Below are 11,131 nucleotides of genomic sequence, written 5' to 3'. Positions count from 1 at the left end.
CTTCACGTATCTCGGGTACTAAATTTATATTCTATTTTTGTATGTATCTCGGATATTAAAATCCTATTTAACTCTTCGAACACAAATTGAAAACTCAGTATTTGAGATGTATTCAAATTTTAGAATCTTCCTCAATATTTGAGATGTGACCAATTGTGTATTTATATAATTATGTTGTATTTTATGTATTTTTGTAAATTTTATATTTTATATTTATTTTGGTAAACACAAATCAATTTTTTAAAAATTTTCCCTTAAATACTTTCAAAAACATTCTTAATTTTCAAAAGAAAAAGTATAAAGAAACAATGAGAATACTAAATAATGTGAAACAATAGATATATCAAATGTTCAATTCAATAGGTATGTAGATGATTATGTTAATTCTTAGTTGTTTGGTTGTTATTCCTGTTGATTCGGTTTACTCATATACAATTAGTTAGATGTTTAATTCACTAGGTGTATATATGATTATCCTAATGCTAGGGTTTATAAAGTAATTTGAAATAGAGTATTTTTTTTACTTTATTAGGTCAATTCTTGAACCCATGTTCATATTGTTCACAAAAATTATTATCTATAAAATCGTTTTCAAAAACAGTAAGCACAAGCACATAAATTTTTTAATTTATTAAATACAAAACAAGACACCTTTTTAAAAAATTTTACCAAACCAAACTTAACTAATCCACTTTCAAATAAGTATTTTGTACATTAAAAGAAAATCGGGTTCTTCAAAGCTATCTTATGTTAGAAACATAGGTATTCAATTGAAAATATACTGGAATTCAATTTGATATCACTCTTTTTCTCCCCTAAAACATGTTATCAAATCATAATTTTCATACCTCGCAATCCAAACAAAGGAGTCTCAAAGATAAACAAAACTGAATTGATACAACTTAATTTCATTAAATTCTAAACTATCCATATCATACAAGTTGTCAGTCTAATGTAAAAACTATCTCCAAAGTAGAGGTGTTCATAGACTGAATAAAACCAAATTTATCTTGACTCAGACAGACCCTAAATATACGCCAGGACCCTAACCCGATCTTAAACCCGATAAAATCCAAACATTTTCGGATCACAACTATACCAAATCCAAATCGAATGAAAACTAGATCTTTAAAGTTTTAATAATAATTTATAAAAAAATTTATTTATGATACACTTATTTATAAAAAAAAATTGTTACTGAAAAATCAATATCCATATTTAAACTTGAATTTATCCATAAATTCTAATTTTATGCTTTTTTTATCTATTTTTTAATTCAACAAGTGTGATAAAAAATAAAACAATAAACTTATAATTGATATCACATAATATTAAAATTAATTAAAAACATATATATCTTTTTTAGTTCTCTTAAGGTACACATAAGTCGAGTGAAGCCGGGTTCGCCTTGACCCGGAGCCGGCCCAAAATAATGATCGAGTCTATTTTTGAGAACCTTATCTGATCCTAGACCCGGTGAAATCACACCAAATTAGCCCCTAAAATATTCGAAGCCAAGGCCAGGCCGGACCAGACCATAAACGCCCGTACTCCAAAGTATTAACATTCAGGCTTGATTTCCAAGAATCCACGCAAGAAATGTTCATCCCAGGTTGGCCTTAGCCCATCCACAACTTCAACACTTTATCCTTGCCACCAGAGGCTACTTTCTCTCCATCTGGACTCCAATCAACAGAAAAAACCTTTCCAGCAAAAAGATAGAACTATGCTAGTCACCATAATAATAATAATAATAATAATAATAATAATAATAATAATAATAATAATAATAATAAATAGACAAACAAACAAATAAACTTGAGATAAAGCATGTAAAACGGGATGCATACTTCATCAGAATGGCCAGGAAGATCCTGCTTCAACTTCCGAGTCCGAATATCCCAAACCTTGATCACCAAACATAATGGAAGGTTAAATTTCGTTTGAAAACGTAGTTTCATGCATTTAACTAACAAATAATGTCCATATCAAGGAAAATCTCACTAACCTTCAACGTAGAATCTTTGCTGCCACTTAAAAGTAGTCTGCTATCCGCAGACCAGCTGTAGAACAAAACCCAAATACACTGAATTCAAAAGGAAATATCTTCGGAGACTGTCAAGGTCAAAGTAAGATGGATACACTTGTGTTTTACCTGATCTGGTAAACAGGCCCAACATGACCACGGAAAGCTGCTATAAATTTCCCTGTTGTGCCATTCCATAACTTCACGGATTTATCAAAAGATGCACTTGCCACCCATTGCCCATCAGGTGAAAAATACACATGGTTCACAAGCTGTCAGCAAACAAGTTCAACTTTCATTAAGCTGAAAAATTGGAAAGCATATACACAGATAGAGAGTTTGTCATTAAACCTGCATAATGATAAACCTAATTTCAATTATTCAACTAACATACTACAAATAATTAGGGATGGATTTCGGCAAATATTTATTAAATTAGAATTATAATTTGGAAAGAAGAAAAAAAAGCAGTTCCACAAAAGCTCATTTTGCTTAATTCTCCTTGATAAATAGGAAAAGATTTGTACCTGCTGATGACCTGTCATACGAGTTTTTGGGTGCTTGGTGACGAATGGTTCCCAAAGGAACATGGTAAAATCGTCAGATCCAGAAACCAACCTTTCAGGGGCATTGCCTCTCATCTTATTATACCTTTCAAGAGCAACCTACATTCATCAGCAGAAGACAGGTGTGGACATATTAGTAAAATATGGTTTGATGTGCTAGGATGATTATTAACCCAAAAGGTGCTCACCTTCTTCATTTCCTCTGGAGATGAGTATTGTTTCCCAGTATGATCAAAAGCTCCAGTACGAAGAACATACTCAGTGCTCAATGCTAATGAATTAACCCAATGCCCATGTCCCTAAAATAGATACCAACATGTGAAGAATTCTACAGGGATAAGTTACTTGAAATGAAAAGTCTATCTTCTAAATGGAGTAAACAAATACACACTAAAAATGGATTAGATTTAAACTTTTACGATAAATACTTCAACAAAAATGACAGTGGTGAACTTGCCGTAAGAGAATAAACTAGACTAATAATCAATTCAATCACATTGTCTAAAAGCCCATCTTTTTAGGCGTCATAGATCAACCACTCATACGAAAAAGGGAATGTGGGTCACAAATTCATTCACTAAAATTAAAAAAAAAAAAAAAGGATGGCAAGCTTTTAATACAATCAACAAACTTTTAATTGAAAAAAAAAAAAGAGTAAAAATAACAACCAGCTAACTCTAATATGCAGAAAAAAAACACATGAAAAATAATTTTGACATGAGATGAGAACCAATGATGATGCATAATAATAGCCAAGTCTAAGCATATAACAAGTTCAGGTGCATTGCAAAGTACTGAAGCTCAAGGGGATTAAACACACCTTCAATTCACGAATTAGCTTCCCTTGTGTAGTTTCCCAAACTTTGATTGTACAGTCCTGAGAACTGCAATAATAAAAATAATATAGCTATGCTCCAAACAGCAGACTAGTAATGTAGAGTAACTAACTAAATATCATCCAATAAATAAAAGAAAAACGAGAAATCTTGTAACATATGCTAGTGCAGAGCTGGAAGTCTGAAAGATATGCCCCTGAAGGTTGGGGGACAGTAATGACGTAGTCTTTTACCAAAGTGCATAATTTTTTTCAAAAGAACAGGGACTAAAACCTCTGACTAAATGATCTTTGGGTATTGTTAAAAGTACTGCAGTAATGTACAAATCTGTACAATTTAAAAGTTTGAATATGAAGATAAAAGCTTGGAAATAGTGTGTGTGTGTGTGTGAGAGAGAGAGAGAGAGAGTACCCTGTATAAATCATGCCATCTCCACCCCATTTTACACATGTTATGGCGAGTGTGTGGCCACTGAGACATATAACACATTTCCTCAATGTGACATCCCATATACGAGCATCCCCATCTTTGCTGGCACTTACAAAACGACGGCAAGGAGCACTAAGATGGACGGGTTCCCAAGAGATCCCAGTAATCCATTTCTTGTGGCCCTGCATTAATATATACTTCAAATATCATTGTCCAAGAAACATTATATCAGTATAGTACTACGCAGGGAACAAAATTTGTCACCAACTAAAAAACCATTGCATCTGTAGTTTCTCCTTACCAGTTCTATTTTTCAATTTTTCTCGGGAAATCATGAAGTAATAATGCATGATGTTCTTTTACATTCTATTTTGCTTTCCTTTTTTTCCTTTCCTTGTGTCTTTTGCTATTTCGGGGAGGATGGGGTGCCACAAATCATAATCAGGATGAATATCTTAATACTTCTAATTTAAATACAATGTAAAAGGTTTTTCTCTCCAAAAGTTTGACAAGGTTTTGAATCATGTTCTCAATTAGCCAGGAGAAACAAAAAGAATTGAGTGAACTGTTGCAGTAGTCATATATAAGCTTATACATGAGCAAGAACAGTATCATGTTAGGAAGCAAAAGGAATGGTACCAGAATTTATAACATATACCTTAAATAACACAATCTCAATATGTTTTAGTGAAAATTTTAGACCAAAGAAAAGAAATGAAGCAAGCTTTCTGATAGTAAATAGCATACTCAGTTAAAGACTTTACAGATAATGGATTGCCAGACAACTTCCCAGTTTCTGGATCCCAACATTGAAGTTCTCCAGACTTGCTCCCACTCACAAGATACTTGCCATCTGGTGACCACGCAATACAAAGGACCCAATTCTTGTGCCCTGCGTACAATGAAAACAACTATCAATAGATACATGGCAATTTCTTATTTTAAAAAATAAATAAATAATAAAAAATATATCAACTTTTTGAATTACAACAAATGAAAAACAGAACAGCAGCATTTTCAGATTTAGCCTACACAATGCTTCAAGAATTCCTTTCTAAGAATACAATTGTAAGCTAACTCCAATTCCACCTTCTAAATTTAATTTCATTACATTCTCTTTCTGAGTTAAACTTACTTCCGTTCATACTGAGAGAAAGATGCTTAAACATCATCTAATTATGTCTAGTTTACAACTAAGTACAAACAAGCAATGTTTGGTATATCATACTTATTATCACACCTGTGCATGTGTACAATGGTGTCTGCGTGTTAAGGTCCCAAAGACGAACAGTTGTGTCGCCAGAACCACTTGCTAGGTGCCTCCCATCAGGACTGAAAGCAACTGTAAGTACAGCTTCTGCATGACCTAAAAACAGTTCCAGCAACATGAATAACAGAGGATATGACAACTAGAACACTAAGCTAAATCATTATCAAGAACCAAAACATAAAAAAGAGAAGACACACAAAACATCACCATGTTCCAAATCACGGTAGTTTTGTATAGAATTAACACAAAACATCTGTTTGTGAATAAACATTTCACCTAGAACATTATAGGCTGTAAATAACATAAAATTCTATGATGCATACCAGAAATAGTGGCGGAACAACGATTAACAGGGCGAATCCTGAAAATAGCTTGAGGCTGACAAACTATAGGCAATGCCTTCTCCACCGAGACTGAAAATTAATGTTACATCAACACCACATTATAAGAAAAAAAAAACAAACTAATCAATCAACCTAAATAAAGAGTAGTTGTTGCAAGATAACCAAAGGAGAGAGTAGATACTACTAGCCTTTGTTTTTGTGCAAGTAGATTTCAAGTGGCACAAGGAGCTCTTCATCAGAAATATAGAAAGCATATGGTAATTTCTCCTCCTAAATCGGGGAAGGGGAGGGGGATAAAAGACACAATAATTAACCAAAGAGAACATTATTTTAATAACAAATCAATTTTTTATATTTTGTTGGTAGGATATGAAAAATGACGGGTTTACGTTGTCCAGAATCTTATTGACAATGAGTTGAAGTTGTTGTGGACCAGCATTCTGAGGAAGGTACATGGGAGCACCAAGAGGAGCTCCATCTGGGTGCGTCAAGAGGCACATGACGTTGTTGATTGTTGTGGTGTCCCTCTTCTCTCCTGTCTCTGTCTCCATCTCTATCTTTCTCTAAATTGGAAGGCGACGGCTGGAAGCGAGGACAACGTGAAGGAGAGGAAGATGTGAATCTGACGGCGACGAGAAGAGGAAGACGATGGGAATGCGACGATGACGGGAAAGCTTGGCGGTTTGGAGAGTTGAAAGCGACTTCAGGGAGTGGAAGAATGAGTTGCTGCTTGCTGGAAGACGATGGGAACGGACGACTTGCTGGAAGAGAGGAAGAACCGAAGAAGATGAGGACGGTGGCTGGCTGTGGGAAGACGGGAACGGTGGCCGGAGATTACTAACTGAATAGGAGAAAAAGGATCTAGTTAGGGTTCAGTTGAGTGTTCGTCATTTCAAGAAAAATATAAAATCAATAAAATAATTTTAAAAAATTAAATAATATTATATTATTAGTTAAAAAAGTTAACAACCTAATATTATTTATAGAAATGGTAAAACGAATCAAATTCAACCATTTATCAAATTAATTTGCTAAATTCACCCCAAAAAAATCCAAACTAAAATTTAAAATTTATCTAATAAAAAAAATTTCGTCAAATCTGTACATCCAAACTTGCAAATTTTGGTATGATGGGATGGATCAGTTCATTAGACCAATTTTTTTAAATAAAAGAGTTATTAGTATTAGAAAAATTAACAATGCTATAATTTTTAAATAAATTTTTTATTTTTTTATTCTTTTTGTTATAGATTTTATTTATTTTACACTTATATTACTAAAATTATGTGATTTGTTTCTTAAAATAAATATTATTTTATTAACAGATATTATTTTAAATAATTTTATTGAAGTTAAAATAAAAAAAGTCAAAAAATTATATTATAATTTGACTATTTTTTATTTTTATTTAATTTTTTAATTATTAATTTTTTCAAATTAATCGGGCTAACACGTCGACTTGTCAACTTTAGAAGTAGCAATGGATAGGGTAGGGTTTGGATTTACCCTAATCCTACCGTTCTTAACCCACGAATATCCGATTCTACTCTTGGGTTACCAAAAAATGCAACATTATTATATAACTTGATTATAATTTAAAATAGAAATGAATTTTATATAAAAAAAACGTACTAAATTATCAATTAATTATCTTCTCTTTAGTGACTAAGGATCTTTTGTATTTAGTGAGAGATATTTGGTTTAACATTTACTTGAAACATATTTTTTTATATAAGTATATAACATATACATATATAGAATGCAGGTTAATCAGATAAGGTTGAGGCTCAACTCCCACCCTTCTCTGTCCGCTACGAATCGAATTGGCAACACTGTCCGATCGAGTTGGGTATCCACGAGTAGGGTGTATGTTGCACCCTTTGCCAACCTGCCATAAAGCCAGACCAACAAGCATTTTAATCCCATTTTACTTGGTGGAATATGGCAAACTACTCTTTTTGTCACTCCTAATTATTTGATTCAATTTTGTACTTTTATTTTTGAGGTAAATACCAAAACGATACTCAAAAGATTCTAGCATTAACAAAATGATACCTAATAAATGTTATTGTCAAAATAATTTTCGAAAAAAATTAAATTTCGACAAGTGTATTAAATAAAGACAAATCCAACCTAAAAAATTTCCAATTCATACTAATTTTCCCCATAGTTGCCGCTCTTGTTGGAACCTTGAACCACTGTCACCTCTTGCTGTCTCGGTTTTTTTCTTCCTCTCTTTGTCTTGTCTTACTTATTGTTGCAACTGCCTCTTCGTCGATTCATAACCACCAACCTGTGACGGCGTAAATCCTTCTATTTTTGACTCTCTCCAATTCATATTTCATGCTTCTAAAAAACTTTGAATAATTTAAAATTTGGTTCATAAACAATAATCATCAATAATAGAGTTCTCATAAGAATGGAGGTCTTCACAAGTCACAATATACTCTTAAATTAAAAAAATCCTCTTCCTTAAAAAATATCTTCATTTTTGCATACACATAATGCAAACAATAATGTTCTTCAACAGGACCAAACATAAGAAGCTAAGCATGTGTGTCGCTGCCATAATCATTGAATTCATCTCCTGCAACCGTTTACTATTTCTAAAATCTAGCCCAACACATTCTCTAACAATCAAGGCGATGACTTTACTTTAATTTCGCTCATCATCATCTCCAAAATACACCCACTCTTATTTTAGAATAACTAAAAATGAATTATTTAAATTCTTTTGAGAAATTCAATTCTTATTTTTTCTTCATTTGTAAATCAGACTAAAAGGAGTCTGATTTTCAAATCAATTCTCACACTTTTCAAACTTAAATTCTATTCTATTAATATCTTATAATAATTTAATATCATGAAATTAAGTTTCAAATAGAAATGAATTTTTTTCGTAAAGGAAATATAATTTTTTTTCTCGTGTTAAATGGTTTCTAAACTAGCTCTTAGTAGCGTTTGTTTTGAAGTATTGAGACGGAGACTGGAACTCAGTATCATATTTGTTGGCACATATTGGTACTAAAATTTTCTTCTCTTTTTCCAAAATTTTTGTATTTCAGTACTTCCAAAAAGTAAGACACAGGGGATTGAAATTTTTAAGGATGGAGACTGAAACTTTAATAATATTTTATACCTAAAGTATCCTCATTTCAATTAATTAATTATAACTTTACCCTTTGTGCAAATTAAATTAAAACTTTATTCTTATTTCTGTCTCTCACTTTATACCAAACACAATATAGAGACTTATTTCAGTTTTTGTCTCTCAATCTCTGTATCTTAGGTAGCGTTTATTTTGAGGTACTGAGACTGAGACTCAGTATCATGTTTGTTGGTTCAGGTATTAGAATTTCTGTCTCTGTCCCTAAAATTTTAGTATTTCAGTACCTCCAAAAAGTAGGGACATATGGGACTAAAATTTTTAGAGATGGAGACTGAACTTTTATTAACATTTTATACCTAAAATATCTTCATTTCAATTAATTAATTCCAATTTTACCCTTTGTATAAATTAAATTAGAGTTTTATTCTTGTTTTAATTTCTGTCTCTCACTTTGTACCAAACAGAATATTAAGATTTACTTCAATCTCTGTCTCTTAATTTCTGTCTTTTAGTCTCAGTCTTTCCATTTTTGTTTTTCCATCAAACACTACTTTAGTCTTTATCTCTCTTTCAAACACTACCTTAAGAAACAAAATCCGAACAACAACAAGCTCCCTGTGAAGAGACATTCACAGAGGAAGAAGTTTTACAAAAAGATTAAGCAGCGTTCATGAAAAAAATGGGCACGAAAATTTACGATTCCAAATAAGATGTATGTCTTTGCCTTGAAACTTTCAACACCACAAAAAAAGCAAGGGGCTACAACATAATTGCTACCAGTTTGAGGGGAATAAGAGTACAGAAAATTAGAGTTTATAGCAAGATTAAATTGAATTGAAGAATGAAATTTTTAATTAAGCTTTATTTTTAGCTAATCAATAAAGACAGTTTAATAATTAGATTTAGATATGGTCATATCAAAACACAATAGTCACTTAGCATCATTTTGTATGTGAAAAGTGTTCCGACAAACTTACAAACATGTTTGTCAAATTTTAATTTTTATTAAAGATTATTTCATAAATAATATTTATTGGTATTATTTTATCGATGTTATAATTTTTTAAATACTAATTTAGTATTCATTTTTTTATTTTTTTTAGACACTAAAAAACTAATATTATAATAAAGAGTGATATTTTAGTAGAGAGTACAGATTGCTTCTTTTAAAAAAATATCAAAAAAAATTTTATCATGTGTATTGCATATATTCTTTATTTTATTTTATTTTATTTTGATCATAAACTAAGTCCAAAAATCCTATCCAAATTCTTATCCAACCCGTCCAAATTCAATTCCAAATTGATCTTCCTCGCGGTGATGAACGTTGGCATCGAGAAGCTCATTCCATGGCCCTTGAGTACAGCTTTTCACCAAATACAACTCTTAACCAGTTCTTACAGCATTTTGCTTTTTTTTTTTCATTTTTTGGGTTGCTGTATCATCTAAGTCTGTTTCTTTTATGTCGTATATAAATTAACGATAAAATATGATAGTACAATTGATTGAATTTTCATCATGTTTATAATACTAATATATTAAGAGAATAAAAATATAAAAAAATAGTATTTATATACCAACATTAGTAACTAATATATTTATATACATATATAATTTAATTTATTTTTAATATATATTTGTATTTTAATATGTATTTTATACTGATAGTTGATTTTAATGATAGTTATAAAAATTAAAAACCACTTTAAAATACAATAAAATATCGTCATAGTACAAGCACTTTTTAATTTTCATATGAAGAATAGATTGGTGTAGGACAGCGATACAGAGAACATGCGTGCTTTATTGGCGTGTAGTGTCAAGAAACTACTAATCGAACGGTGTGAGTCTTCCCAGACTAATCGAACGATCCAATTTTATGGGACAAAACAGACTGTCTCAATTGTTCCTCCCCCGCCACGTGTCACATGGACGTTGCTCCCCACAACGGTGCCCTTAACCCAAACATACCCCTTTACTGCATGCATATCTACCCTCCAAAATGAGTTTCATCTCCATCTCACCCGGCAACTATTCTCCCTTCTCCTGCATCTAATTCTTCTTCTTCTTCCCACGACCCCACCAGTCTTTGAAAAAAAATTAAAATGTCAAAGAAACAAAAATTTAAAGATGTTGATCGTCATGAATTTTATATTATAAAATATCTCAACCATCCTGATTATGTAAGTTTATTTATTAATTTTTTATATTTTAGAATTATAATTATTATTGTTAAAAATTTAATTATAATTATTGTTGTTAGTAGTTGAACTGAAGAAGATATATGTGGCTTAATTATTATTTTTGTTGATAGAAATTTAGAAATTAATTCAGAATTATAATTATTGTTGTTAGAAATTTAATTATAATTGTCTTTGTTAGTAGTTCAACTTAGGAACATATATCAATGATATTATTATTATTATTATTATTATTATTATTATTATTATTGATTGAAATTTAAGAATATATGTTTAAATAATAGTTAGAAATATATATATAAATATCGTTAGAGAATATTTTAATGAATGGTAATGTTTTGAGTTAGACT

At 31.1% G+C, this 11,131-nt stretch overlaps 1 protein-coding gene across 2 annotated transcripts; it reads right to left on the bottom strand.

Annotated features, from left to right (window-relative positions):
* Nucleotides 1-1,289: 1,289 nt before the first annotated feature.
* Nucleotides 1,290-6,364, bottom strand: LOC107479018 (notchless protein homolog). Of its 2 annotated transcripts, none has more exons than XM_052261696.1 (13): nucleotides 5,861-6,364; nucleotides 5,656-5,741; nucleotides 5,451-5,540; nucleotides 5,098-5,223; nucleotides 4,622-4,749; nucleotides 3,840-4,039; nucleotides 3,413-3,476; nucleotides 2,781-2,891; nucleotides 2,554-2,691; nucleotides 2,156-2,298; nucleotides 2,009-2,063; nucleotides 1,851-1,907; nucleotides 1,290-1,703 (listed from the first exon to the last, which is right to left on the bottom strand). In XM_052261696.1, exons 1-13 carry the CDS (start codon nucleotides 5,947-5,949, stop codon nucleotides 1,620-1,622), a joined length of 1,371 nt encoding a protein of 456 aa, XP_052117656.1. In that variant the 5' UTR covers nucleotides 5,950-6,364; the 3' UTR covers nucleotides 1,290-1,619. The 2 variants fall into 2 exon arrangements, with proteins under 2 accessions (XP_052117656.1, XP_015954660.1); XM_016099174.3 differs by having other exon boundaries at nucleotides 5,660-5,741.
* Nucleotides 6,365-11,131: the final 4,767 nt, after the last annotated feature.

Source organism: Arachis duranensis, chromosome 1 (assembly GCF_000817695.3).
Source record: "Arachis duranensis cultivar V14167 chromosome 1, aradu.V14167.gnm2.J7QH, whole genome shotgun sequence".
Lineage (NCBI taxonomy): Eukaryota > Viridiplantae > Streptophyta > Magnoliopsida > Fabales > Fabaceae > Arachis > Arachis duranensis.
The sequence above is the reverse complement of the archived record's forward strand: the minus strand, read 5'-3'. Positions and strand labels throughout refer to the sequence as shown.